The sequence below is a fragment of the Ursus maritimus genome (assembly GCF_017311325.1).
Source record: "Ursus maritimus isolate PB19 chromosome X unlocalized genomic scaffold, ASM1731132v1 scaffold_X1, whole genome shotgun sequence".
NCBI classification, from domain to species: Eukaryota; Metazoa; Chordata; class Mammalia; order Carnivora; family Ursidae; genus Ursus; species Ursus maritimus.
Genome location: NW_024423319.1, coordinates 37,457,536 through 37,471,470, shown reverse-complemented (window position 1 = coordinate 37,471,470; position 13,935 = coordinate 37,457,536). Strand labels below are relative to the sequence as shown.

At 43.3% G+C, this 13,935-nt stretch overlaps 1 protein-coding gene across 1 annotated transcript in view; it reads left to right on the top strand.

Annotated features, from left to right (window-relative positions):
* Positions 1 to 10,517, top strand: part of PAK3 (p21 (RAC1) activated kinase 3) — a 114,237-nt gene extending 103,720 nt beyond the window's left edge. The window contains exons 19-20 of the mRNA XM_040629053.1: positions 3,454 to 3,591; positions 6,984 to 10,517. Coding sequence (XP_040484987.1) covers positions 3,454 to 3,591; positions 6,984 to 7,073 — 228 coding nt within the window. The 3' untranslated portion in view covers positions 7,074 to 10,517. The remainder of the gene's footprint in view (positions 1 to 3,453; positions 3,592 to 6,983) is intronic.
* Positions 10,518 to 13,935: the final 3,418 nt, after the last annotated feature.

The window sequence follows — 13,935 nt, the reverse complement described above, 5'->3', positions numbered from 1 at the left end:
CTGTGTAGGTTTGGCTGGCACAGTTTCTTACGTTTATTTTTCAAATAATGTTTTGGAGGGTTTTTTTTTTAAATAATAAAAGCTGTCGTGTCCGTTGTAGGAAACTTGGAAAATCGAAAAGTATGTTTGAAAACTGAAGCCGTAAGTGATCCTTCCACTCAGAGAGAACCACTGTGAGCATATCAGTGTGTTCTCCTTTCACCCTTTCCCTGAGTACTTGTATGTTTTACTCGAGCCGGCAGTATTAACAGAACTACTGTTAGATGTTTTACAGAGTTCTTAGGAATGATCTGGTGTTGAGTACAAGGCAGTCTTGCGTTTGACACCTAGATTGGGGGGGCGAGGGTGTGTAAGCAAATCGGCACCAATCGACCAGGAGGGGGTCCTCTTGTTAGGCTACCGACCGAGACCCCCCCCCCCAGCAAACACCAGAGTCATTTTTTTGGTAGAAATTCGGAAGAGGACATCCGTTCTCTGTGAAGTGCTGTAGAGGTTCACGGCACTGGCTCCTTAGGCTGATTCCCCTTCAGATTCCAGAGTTTTCTGCTCCCTTGCTCCCGTGTACACCAGCCCTCCTCGGTCTGCACAATTATGATGAAGGTCATTTGTACATTCCTAAATGGAATGGAAAGAGGGGCATGCGTTTCCTGAGGTAATGAGGCGTGAACTAAAGAGAGGTGAGGAGGATTATGTGTACTCAGGAGGAATGAGATTCCGTGGAGGAGAATGTATTGAGCCACGGTGGTGAAAGGAAGGTAGGGAAATGAAAGCACGTAAGCATGCAGGCAGACTCAGGGAGTGTGGAAAAGGAGAAAAGAGAGGGTGTGTGTGTGTGTGTGTGCATGTGCACGCACACGTGTGCTTAGGACCGGGTATGGCTACAGAGCAGAAAAAAAAAAAAGGCAAGCAAAGGACAGCGAGCGTGGCGGAATTGTAGCCGGCGGGACCATAAGACAGTTTTAGGAGGAGGCAGCAAATGTAATATGCGCGGTAAGCAGTTTTCTTTTAATAAGGGAACAGAGATGGTTTGTGAGGACAGGTGCTTCGAGCGCTAATCGTCCAAGAACGAAAACACCCTGTTAGAACTTAATGTAATATATCTGCTGTGATCGTGCACCATTTGACTTCAGCCTGACTGATGATTTCCTAAAAGCAGTTTATAAATGCATTCCTTTTTCATACTGGCTTTTTTTTTTTTTTTTTTTTTTTTTTAGTCAGGGCTAGATGTGCAACTGACTTGTATTTTGGCATGGAAGTCCCAGTAGCTGCCCCATGCATTTGCTGTGCGTCAGCGAAGGAACTGAAAATCAGAAAGGAGTGAGGGGTAGGGGCAAAGAAGGTGTTGGTTTGGAGGGGGCTGTATTTACATGTGGGTTTTTTTTTTTTTAATGTACTGGGGAAAAAAACCAGAAAGTTTCCTCATACTGTATAGAGACATATGACATTGGAATTCTCAGCCATCACCACATTAGAGAATCTCACTCTGTGGGATTCTGTGGCTCTCGTGCCTGGTGAGCTTACAATGCAGAGATTCTGGGTTAAGTGGGACCCAAGTCCTGGGCTAGTGGTTCTCAGTGTTGGCTGTACATTGGAATCTCCTGGAGAGCTTAAAAATCACCGACACTTGCCTTCCACCTCCAAAGATTTTCACTTCATTGGTTGTGGGTGGTGAGAACGGGGCACGTGGATCTTTTAAATCTCCCCAGGTGATTCCTATGTGCAAGCAAGTCTGAGAACCTCTAGTTTCGCCCATTGCTTTAATTACCCAGGGGGACTAAACTGGTTCTCAAAGTGTGGTCCTGGAACCAGCAGCTTCAGCATTAACAGGGAGCTTGTTTGAATGCAAATTCTTTGGGCCCCTCTTTGGATTCACTGACTCAGAAACTCTAGGGGTGACATAGGAATCTGTTTTAACAAGCCTTCTAGATGATTCTGATGCATGCTAGAGGTTGACAGCCACTGGCTGAAACAGCCCTTCCTAACCCTTCCTGAAGTACACCTGTGGAAGTTTCTAGGCAGGAGGAGAGATGATCCTACCAGCTGATGAAAACTGGTCCAGGAAAGAACTTTGATAGAAATACTTATAATAATAATAGTAGGAGCCATGGTGGGCAAAAGGGAAAGGGGTTGGCGTAGGGGGCATAATAATTGGCTACAAAGCCCAAGCAAGTTCAGGAGGGAGCATTGCTTCATAACAGTCAAGGCGTTGGTCACCGAGGCAGACATAACCGTGGTGGCAATATCTGTAGGGAAAACTCCTACTTATCCTTCAAAACCCTGTTCAGATGCCAACCTCCTCTATGAAGCGTCCTATGAGCTCTAGGGTAAATTGCTTCCTCCTTGTATTTACTTAAACGCGTGCTCGCTCTCTCTCCATTGGCTCTTGTCTCCCTGTACTGTAGCTACGTATGTCTCACTCCCTCACTCAGTTGTGTGATCTTCAGAAGCAGGGCATTCTCTTACTCATTTTTGGGTCTCCAGTGTCTAATGCAATACTTGATATGTAATGCCCTAGAATTGTTTGCTTAGAGGAGGCATGAGGAATGGCCACCTCTTTTTGGCTGTGATGAGCTTACGAAGGATGGGTTTACCTTTGTGAATTAACCAGGGACCTGGGTCCAGTTCTTGTCCTGGAGGCTAGGGCCCTTGATTCTGTCAGCATGCAATGAGTCTGTCCATGTCTCTCAGGGGTGGCCCTACAGAACAGAGATCTCAGGGATCTATGAGCAACTGTTTTTCCAGAAGGATACATAATCGTCAGGTTCCAAGACTCCTAATGTCAACTTGTCTCATATTTTCTCTTAGCAGGGGTAGACCTTCATGAGAAATCTACTTATAATCTATAGGGATACATCTGCCACAGGACGCGAGTACCTGATTCCTTGGGTCTCACAGGTTACTTTTCATCCAGGCCCTACCATCACCTGGTTCTTTGTGCTTCCCTAATTCTGTAATGTGCTCTTTTCATCCCTGGTCTGCTCACCGACATTCTTCAAACAAGATAAACACTTAGTAAATTACAATCACGTTTGTCACTGCACCTTCTGGAGGTTGTACTCAGGTCAACGTGACTGGGTGTATGCGTGTTCCCCAAGTTTTCAGAGTCACAGGTGCACAGGCAATTCCTAGGCTTAATTTCCTAGGTGGTTAATCACACGTTCATTATAAATGGATTTGTACCGCCTTAACTCTCAAAGGACAACCTTCTAACATTATTTCCAAGGTTTTCGGGGTGGGGTCCTTCAGTGTCACCTCAGTGGCTGCCAAGAGGAATGATTTTTAAACGTTATAGAAACTTTGAAATATATGTCAGCGTCGTTCTCTAAAATGGAATTTTTAAGACCCAGAGTACAAACTGGAGACACTGCGTTTATACTGTCTGTGCCAACTCAGGATCCTAATTTGTATGTGCTGAATGGATTTTTCTGTTTTTTTCTTTTTTTTTCCTGGTAGGCATTATATCTGATAGCCACTAATGGAACCCCAGAGCTCCAGAATCCTGAGAGACTGTCGGCCGTGTTCCGTGACTTTTTAAATCGCTGTCTTGAGATGGATGTGGACAGGCGAGGATCTGCCAAGGAGCTTTTGCAGGTGAAAATAAAATAGGACAATTACAAAGAGAGAGTGATTATATTGAGCTTTTCCATCTCAACGCGTGACAGTAAGACAGCTGTGTCAAGAGATGTCTAGTTTGAGTTGGGCTGCACCCGTTGGACTTTAGGCCACAGGCACATGAGTATGGGCATGCATCTAAGACGTGATTGATTGGCATGTCGCCCTTCTTCTGAGAAGTTGGCGATTTAATCTATAAATCCCTTTTGTTCTTCCTGGAGTCTTATTTTGCAACGAGAAAGAAAACTGTGAACCTCTGGTGTTGCTGTTTTGTTCTAAACTTTACTTGTGCCCCTGGATGTTGTATGCAGGTGCTCTTGGCCGGAGGTAATTCTCTACATAACTATGCAATTATTTCCATGGCATTTGCTACTCTAATGCTTTACTGGTCAAAGCCCCTTTGCTTGTGATGCCAAATGGCAGGCACCTGCTTGCCTGGGTGAGTACCATCCAGTGGTGAGTGCCTCTGTAACCATTTGTCCTTTTCATGGCTCTCAGGGATTCGTCTATCTGATGATCGTGAGTACCGACTGTGTGCCAAATTCTTTACACACATTATCTCATCTAAATCTGAAAGCAACTCTATAGGGTAGGTGGGATTATCCTGCGTTACACATGTAGAAATTGAGACTTACACAGCCATCGAGCGGCAGAACTGGGATTTGAGCCCTGGACTGTCTGACTCTCCCCCGCACAAACATGCAAACAGATTTAGAGAAAAAAATATATACTTATATTGATAAAGTAACACATAGCCCAGGATGACACACAACTCCAGTGCTGGGGACTGTTCCTCGGGGACATGTATCAAGCGCTGTAACATCTAAAAACAGCGATTGCATATTCTCTCTGTGACTTTGAACACTTAATCCAGTTAAACACAAGGTGCAACATTTGGTTATCTAGTGTGTTAACCCCAGACTCAGTCTGTTCCAGGCCAAAAAGAAAGAAAGAAAATCATTGCTGTTGCTCCTGAGCCCCCTCCAGAGACAGAGAGCCACACCCAGGTCAGAAATATCCCATCCCACCCCAAATCAGATCTGGGATATACTGATTTCCAGGAATCAACGAGGCTACAACTTCTTTCTTCTGCTGAGAGCGTTTTACAGGCTGTCCCAGGGGCTTGAATTTCGAACCTGCAATGGCCCTTCATTGATCCTCTCTTTAAGCTGGCTTCAAATCACAGACGAAAAGCCTGAACTTTGGAGTGCCTCGCTCCCACATCTCTTCACCCCTCCCACCACCCACAGACACATCCTGATACATGTTCCAAGGAGAAGTGATGAGATGGGTTCTCTTAATGTAGCTATACAGTTACTTAGATCATTGAGTCACTTACCTGGTCAGTTCCTTCCCCGACAATACTTTGATCTGAATCAGTCAGCTAAGTAATGCAAAACTATATTTTGAGTCTAAATTGAATAGTTTGTTGCCTCTTTTCATTTTACACGTTCGCAATAACCTGTGTATCACCCAAAGTCCACAGAACGCTATTCTCCAACTCTAGCCTATCACTGCCCATTTCAGGGGCTAGAAAACAGAGGGATGCATGACATTCACCCCCCTAGAAGGCTTGAGAAAAGACACAGGTCTTGGGTATTTGTGTGCCTTTCTGTATGGCCTAAGTCAAGTCCCTGTCCATCGACTGAGCCACTTCTATGTGCAAGGCTCCCTGCAGTGGGTGATACAGACCTTAGAGGCATGATTCCTACTCTCCAGAAGTTCACAATGTCCTTGGGTATATGAAAAAACCAACACAAGGCTTTTTAAAGACTCATTCAAACCCAGTGGCTATTCAAACAGTACACGCATGGTTGATTAGAGAAATACTTCTACAGGTGATAGTGATCAAAAAGTGTCTGAAAATGGGAAAGAGTTCTGCTGAGTCTTGAAAGAGCAGTTTTAACTGGTTGAGGTAAACAGGGGAAGGGATTTCAGATGGAAGGGTTATAGTGTGACCCAAGGCATGGAGGCAAGGTTGAAGGGAACAGAAAATAAAGCAGACAGCTGAAGTAAAGAGGTCCAGTCAGGAGGCTGTAAGAGATAGGGCCACAGAGGGCCTTGAACACCAGGCTATGGAACTGGGGGACTGTAGCCAGTGGGGAAACCCTGTACATGTCTGAGGGACACCTGGCAACAGCTTTGTTTAGGAAGGTGAATCTAGTGCAATACAATAAGAATTAGCAACAGAACAAAATGGCGGCAGGAAGATCAAGGAAGACTTATGGGTATAGTCGAGGGTTCAGTTGATTAGGCCTGACCTAGGGAAGGCAAGAGATAACGGTGGAAAGCATTGAGAAGAAAGGACTGGGTAGGTGATTACATGTAGAACGTAAGGGAGAAGAAGACAGAAGTGACGTCAGAATATCAAACCAATGGCAAAATGCTGTAAAAGCAGAAATGGTGGAGGATAATACCAGGCTAACATTTCTTGGCCGCTGTGTAGCTTACAAGGAACTGTCACTTACCTCATCTAACTATCGTATTGAGCAGAGGAGAGACTTGAACGTAGGGGCGCAGGTTCCAAAGCCTCTGTAGCTTACATCAGACAAGAGTACCCTGTTTGGGAGACTAACATACCTCTTTAAATGTTGAATTCAAGGGCACAAGAGAACACTTGGAAGGAAATACCCAGCAGGCAATTGGAGAAATAGGACCAGACTTCAGGAAAGGGATCCGGTCACACCATATTGATGCGGGAGTCATCCCCATAAAGCTGATGAGAGGTCAAACCATGAAAGAAAGTGAGCTCTCAGAGGAATTAAGTTAGAAAAAGAACAGGATGACTGAGTTCTGGGAGGTGGGAGGAGGAAGGGAAAGCAGGGAAGAAGATGGAAGGGCAGGAGTCCGTGAGCGCGCACAGGAAAGAGAACCAAGACTGTAGAATATCACAGGCCCACAATGAGGAAAACATTTCAAAAAAGGAAGGGATATTCATTTGTATTACATACTGCAGAGGGGCCAAAAGAGAAATCGTGGAGGCACAGCCCTGGCGTTTAGCCGTTGAGAAGCCATTGGCTTCAGAATCAAGGGCCGCCAAAGACACTTTTTTGAGCATGAGAGCTGCTGCAGCTAAATGTATCAGTTTGAGAAAATCAGCCAACGAGACTGTTGCAAACATAGTGAGGTTCGTACAAGATCCCTACTCCGACTTTCTGGCTCTGCCAGTCAGCTGCCAGAGGATTTCGTGACACTGAATGACACCTGAAGGCCAAAAGCTGGCACTATTTTTAATAAAATCATGTTTAATTGGATGCTCGAGGTACATTTATTTGAGTGAAAAAGGGGGCTGCTTGAGAATGTAAGGTAATATACTTGTTGGAGGAAAGGATTCCAGTAATTCCTCTTTTTTTTTCCTTTTCCTTTTGTAGCATCCATTTTTAAAATTAGCCAAGCCTCTCTCCAGCCTGACTCCTCTGATTATCGCTGCAAAAGAAGCAATTAAGAACAGCAGCCGCTAGGACTGCGAGCCTTACCCCACACCATCTCCCTCCTGAGTAAGACTGAACTGAAACTCTGCTGCAGGAAAAGATGGAAGAAAAGACAGTCAAATGGGGTGGGGGGGGGTCTTTAACTTTCGAATGAATAGAAACTTCTTATAAGCCTTTTTCCTACTCCCTCAGATTATGTAATTTATTTGTAAGCCTGATCGCAGCCCGACCAGGGCAGCAATGTCGAAGTGGCTATCAAGTGGTCACTTTTACCGTGAAGCGAAAGAGCCAGTAGTGAATCCCCTCATTTTGTGCATTCACTTTGAAGAAAAAAGGGTTTCTCAAAGATGCACACTCCCTCTTCATAGTGTCGTGTTCGTTTTTAAGTTAGAGAGTAGTCCCTCTTGCATTCGAACTTCCTTCAAAACTCCTTACCCAATGTGATGTTTTTCACTTGCATTGTCATTAGATGTCCAGAAAAAAAAAAAGATGTCAAAACTTTTTTTTTAAAAAAGAAAGCAAAAAACAAAAAGCAAAAACAAAAAAAAAAACCACAAAAAACAAAAACAAAACAAAACAAAAAAAATACCCCAGAGCAAGTACTGTGTGAACATGTGGAAGTCCATGCCCTAATAGAGTTGCAATTGTTTATTCTTCTATAGTGGTGGCTTGGTTTGTGTACCTGTTTTTCTGCATTTGTATTGGAAAAAGTTTCTTTTAAGGCATTTTTCCGAAAGCAGAGAGGAATATGTGTGTTCAGGGAGGGCTTTTAAAAACTGTCTAGCTAAATAAAGCTCAAATGGTGAGAACCTGTCACATTTGAGGACGATGCTTAAGAGGTAGTTGATGTATCATTTCTATAAACCAACTCGTTCATCTTCATGATGCCTGACGATGGACACACTGAAACTTGTGGCCCTCCTACTGGGGGAGTCCAGGTCCTCAACCTAGGAAACCCCCGATAGGAGAAACCATTCTTAAACAAAGACGGGACTTTTCTCTGAGAGCCGAAAGGAAAGCAAGAGGAGTGTGCAATACTGAGATCTTTGTTGGACAGAAGGAAACAAAAATCAAGAGACCAAATTTAATCGTCTCACATACTTGTGGAACACAGGCATCATCAAATAGGCACATTAGCAGGAGGCAGACCCATCAGCCAATATTTGCTTATGATCAGAATCATGTGACACATTATCACATTTTAAAAATGTCTCAAAAGCCCTGGAGAACAGAGCTAGTGTAAGTATTCGGCCCTGTCAGGAACGAGAGGTCCGTGAAAACTACATCCCCGTCAACATTTGACTCCAAGTACTTATTCCCATTTCCCCCATCTCACCAGTTCCTGTTTCAGGGTATACCATGATCAGATGTCGTCCTTTGAGCTTTCGAATTTCAAAAACATGTACAGACAGATCTGGAAATTATCCGGTAGAAAATAATTAGGGTTTGCAATCATACATCCCAAGAAGTAGCAGTCCAACCATGTATCTACTTATTAAAAATTCAACAGTTGGCACTTCCTGAATCTTCTGAGAGCAGAAAAATATCTGAAGGGTGGCTACATAGAAAAGGATATGTTTCTCTTTCAAATGTATTGTCAGTCTCAAAAATTCTGCAAAGTGGCTTCTCTAAGCCCTTGAGAAGCTAACAGTTTGTGCGATAGAAGGCTTTTTGGTTTGTAACTTACCGAGAAGCTGAATAAGAACCGATCTACATTCAGCAAGAGGGAGAAAGAGATCAATGGCCCGGGCCTCTCTTCTTCTCTGCTAAGGTCCATCTGTCCATCTCACCATCCATCCATTCCTCAAAATACAAGCACTTTCTTTAGAGAGTTTCTGCTCACCATATAGTGCACGTGTTTATGTTTAGGAAATGGCACCAATGGTGGATTTCCTATTTTCGTATTGTTTCCTTTGACTCTCAAAGTTGGGAGGGGCTTGGCCCCCCTAGAAAACATCCACAGTGAGAGAAAACAACAGATGCGCAAAAGAAAATCGAATGGTTAATATTCATTTGAAGCATGTTGTGTTCCACTTTGCAAAACGTGGTTGGGCCTGAAATTTTTAAAGCCACACTGTTCTAATGAGAGCGAGAGAGAGAAAGAGAGAGAGAGAGCCCTTAATTTTTATTTCATTTAAAGTTAAATATTTTTTTAATGTTTCATTCATAGTACCAGGGAATTCGATGAAATAATACCTGGGGTGTGAATAGAATTTAGTACACTAACTCTGCCCTGCTGGTGGAGAGAACCACGAAGCTGGTGGGGAAGCCCTAGTTGCTGATCAGAGTCCCTTCTATGTCATAAAGGCCTTTTTGGCGGGGACAGACCTGGAATAGTGATCCAATCACTGTAGGCAGAGAAATGGTAGCTCTTTGATGCTTTCGGTTCTGCATATTAACAACGAGGAGCCGCATACTTCTTCACCACACCCCCATTGTACTAAGATTCTATGGTAATATAGTGCAGTAGGCTTTACTCTTACAAATTTATATCTATGTAAATTTTTAAACGAGAACAGCTTCTAAAGCCCCTCCCCCATGTTGGAGAGTTATGTATATTTCTAATAAGTATTAGCGAGAAGCTGTTTCTCCTGCCAAAATGATGCTGAAGGATTCACATTGGGTACACTTGAACAACTTGGACTCCAGGTGGTTAATCGTTTAGTCCGTTTCTCTGGATTTTTTTTTTTAAAGCTCATCTTGACACAGATGAGTTTATCCAGATCTTTAAAGTTGCTAGCGTGCCCGGAGATAACGAGGGCACTTTGTGGAATATTGATTCCAAAATGTCCTGAGATAGGGATAGGGCAGTGGGAAAGTCAGGGAAGGGTGAGAAGCACAGTAGAGATTATTTATTTAAGAAAGAAAAGAACATTAATGTTGTAGCAAGGATCCGGTGCGTTGTCATAATCCCATGAGGATTTTTTGGATGACACGATCCCCCCCAAATCAGTCACCATGTTGGGTAATGACTTCATTCTTGCTGATCTCGTCTATGTGTCATTGTAAATATTTGTGTGTCCATGTTCCGTTTTGGCTACTGGATGGCCAAGTCATGTAAGAAGATTTAACTCAAGTATTTATTCTTTAATTGTGTTACTCAGATTTCTTCAGGCTTGTGAATTGCACCCCCAATGTTGAGTTTAACCACCTGATCCCCCACATCTATCCCTCCCCTGTGAAGCACATTCCATTGCTAAAAGAAAAAGAAATATGAAATTGCTTCCTGTCGTCTGTATAACTGTTTTGATAGTTTGAGATGTTTGTCTATAAAGGATATTTCTCAGCTCAAAGATCGTGTAAATAACTATATTCATTTGCGCAGTGGGTTGTTTATTTCTAACGAGGCTGCCAGTTCTCAGAGAGAATCTATCAGATCACTTTTAAATAACATAAACAGGGATTACAACTTTGTAAAACTAAGTTTGCATAACGGACGAAGACTGGGAACACAGGTCATTGAAATCAGTTGTGTTAGGGTGGTGGGATTATGCAAAACAGTTTTTTTCCTTTTAAAATCTTCTTTGGTATTGTTATCATATTGCTTTATAATAAATAAACAGCAGAAAGGGGACTATAGAAACATACGGAAGATGCCAGAAGCAGATGTCTTCTGGCCAGAGCCCAGAGCATGCGGGGCCCAGATATTTGCTAGTTAGTTATTCCAGAGGCTTCATATTTGCCTGGGTGCCGAGGTTGGCACACGCTCGGGTACGGCACGTGTTTTCTTAGGGAACTCTTATCTCTAAGCGGAAGCGAGGGAGGTGTCGCTATTCGAACTCCAGACACATCCTTCTGCTTTCAAAGTGGCCGCCCTCCTCTTGGGCATGGCAGGGAGGTTTCTGTTTTGGTTACTGTAGACTTGCGGTGGGGGGGGGGGTGACATTTGATTCGCCCCCTTGAAAACATCTGTCTCGGGTATCACCTTTCTAGCTCATGTTAGCAGATTTTCGGGTTGAATTTTGGAAGAATAGAAGGATGAATCAATCCCCCGGCTCTCACCGTGTCCTTGTCTGACCTGATGTTGTATCATTCAGGTAGGAGTCTCCTGTTAGTGACCAGTGGGCAAGTCCCTTTGATTTCAATAGAAGTTATGACTCGCAATTAAAAGCTGACTGTGAAAACATGAAGACAAATATTTAGAGCTGCCTTTGCCTGTTGGTCTTCAGCTCCTGTTAGCTTTGGCTGGAGACGGCCCCTGCGTGCTTTCTGTACTGCCTGACTTCTAGGTCGTATGCAGCAACTGCTGTCATTTTTAAAGAGCAGAAGGGAGACCGTCTACTGGAAAAGAGGAATTTTTCTCTAACTCACCGAAGAAATTGTAGGTGACAAGTTTTATAATGAGGTAGTGGTCTCAGATGTTAACTCAGGTTCCCCAAGAGCAGACCTTATACCTGGAGAGTCCACTTTTCATTGGCCGTCTTCAACATAAAAATACTTCCGGGACTTCTAATGCCCGCCATCCCCGGTCGAATCTCATGGTCCTTTTCTGAGCTACTTGCAGTAAATATTCAGTTAAACACAGGCATGGCCAGGGATGCAAGCTTCTCCCTGTCTCTGAGCAAGAGGACTGAAACTCAGCATTTGTAAATTGACGGTCTAATAGGCCTGGGATTTCGAGTAAACTTAACACACAATTCTGAACATATATTTGCATGTGGCTCGAGAAAATGGTACCTTGGAAGTAATGAAAATATTTTTCCTAAGAAAGAATTTTTCATAAGCGATTTGGTTCCTATACAGTCTTTTCTGTTGGTTAGCTATAATTGTTTCACTCCTTTCCCGATCCCACACTCCTTTAGTGACCAAATGAGTATCACCCAACTCCTCATGCATTGGGAATGTCTGTTTGATATTAAACAATATCTCACCAAATCTGCAAATGCGGGAACGGAGCTAGGGCCTCCATGCGCACACTTCTGAGTGCGAATATACAACATTACAAGCAGCATTTCCTGCCACGAAATACAGTCAAGCTTGCAGGATAAACTGATAGCAGCTGGTCAGTGCCATCACAGTGTCCTCTGGAAGTTGCCATCAGGTGAATGCTACGAGCCGTGAGGGAGGTACCGTGTTCACGTGGCTTAGTACCTAAGAGGAAATCAACAGCAATTATGAAGAAGCAAGCATACGTAGTGGAGGGAGTACTAGCCTAGGAGTAAGGAACCTGGATTCTTAATAGAAGCTCTGTTGCTCACTTAGTGTGTGGCCTTGGGCAAGTCACTCAGCCTTTACATGGCTGTTCCTTCATCTGTAAAATAAGGGTATCGGACTAGATGACCTCCGAGGTCTTTCCAAAAGTTCTGTCATTCTGTGGTACCGTGGGTCGCCTTGCAGATCCAGCCTGCTACAGTGATGGATGGCAAATATCGCATGCTTAAGCCTGGGTTTCTTACATTGCCACTAAACAACAGAAATATGTAAGATGATGGGGGCAAAAAAAAACCTCAAGCAAATGAACATAACACTAGGGAATGTTGATAAAACTTGTGGCAGCCTTCCCAATCCTCACAGTTGTTTTGTTTTGTTGTTGTTTTAATGTCCTTTTTCTGTGGCGTGTTCCCAGTGTTTATTTTCCATATGCTCTGTATGTAAAGTCTGGTTTTCATTAAGCTGTGGCCAGTATTTGCTACTAGAACAGAAATACACTGCCACATTTGCTAGAACAGAAATACATTTGGGCCTCTCCTTTCCTAAGAAGCGATGCTGGGCTTTGTAGACTTTACTTTGTAAATGGTACAAGATGGCAGAACCCATGCATTTCAAGGGCTGGGACTATTAAGAGCTGACGTAAGCACTTGCAGGTTGCAGAGAAAGAAATGACAAAGTAAGTACATGCTATTAGCATTGAGGAGTGTTGACAAATGCACTTGTTTGGGAACCAAAGATAGCATTTCTGATGACAAGTTGTAGGAGTATACTGCTGGAAGAGAGGGTACACTGGAAGTCAATTAGTCCAAATGCCCTGCCTATTAGCAGAGTGCCAACCAGCCCTGAGTGCGAAATTCAAGTTCAGTGTGTGTGCTTGTGTGTGGTGTGCTTTACGGACCCGCATATACTATATTCATTAGTGATGATAAGACCTTTCACAGAATCCTATAACCATTAGTGGGTTGAGTTTTGAATCTCAGGACATCAGCCAGGAGGAGTCAGATCACAGGGGGCTGATGTCTACTGGGATTATACTCATGTTATCCAGACAAAACAAGTTGAGGAGGATCTATATTTTCATTTTTTATCAGAATTGTATCTCATTTGGTCGTGCATTACTTTTGTTCAAATGTGTTACCTGTAAACCCATGTGTAGTGAAATTCTTCTGTAACTTTGGATTAAAGGTATTTATGGTCTTTCTGTTTGTTTGACTTTTTTTCGGTAAGTTATTTCTTTCGTAGACCTGCTGATGGTGTGGTTCCATCCTTCTGACCTCAGCTTCTGATTTTTTTAAAGGATTTTGTTTCCAATATCGTTATTTTAAATTGTGGTTGAAGCAATAGAAAATTGAAATATGGATTGTGCATGACTGTGTCTTGAGTGTAAAAATATTGCAGTTTGAAACTTGGACCTAAAGTATTGCAAATAAAAATGACAAACATCAACGACCTGGTGCTTCTCTCTTCTGTCACCTTCCTGCCCACTCCCTTGGCATTGGCCGTTTTACCTAGCTCACAGGGAAATGCCCTGCCTTCGTGAGCCATGCAGGAAATGTCCTGCAGATTCTGCCACTAAGTAACTCGAACCCAGGGGCTCCATTGGGTGTTATAAGGAAGAGCTCAAGAGTCATGGTTTTTACATGAAATAGCACTAATAAGTTCTCCATGTTCTCCCAAGAGCAGCCTGCCTTGGAGTGAAAAGAAAATTGGCAGTTTGGCTCCATTATACATGCACTTTAAT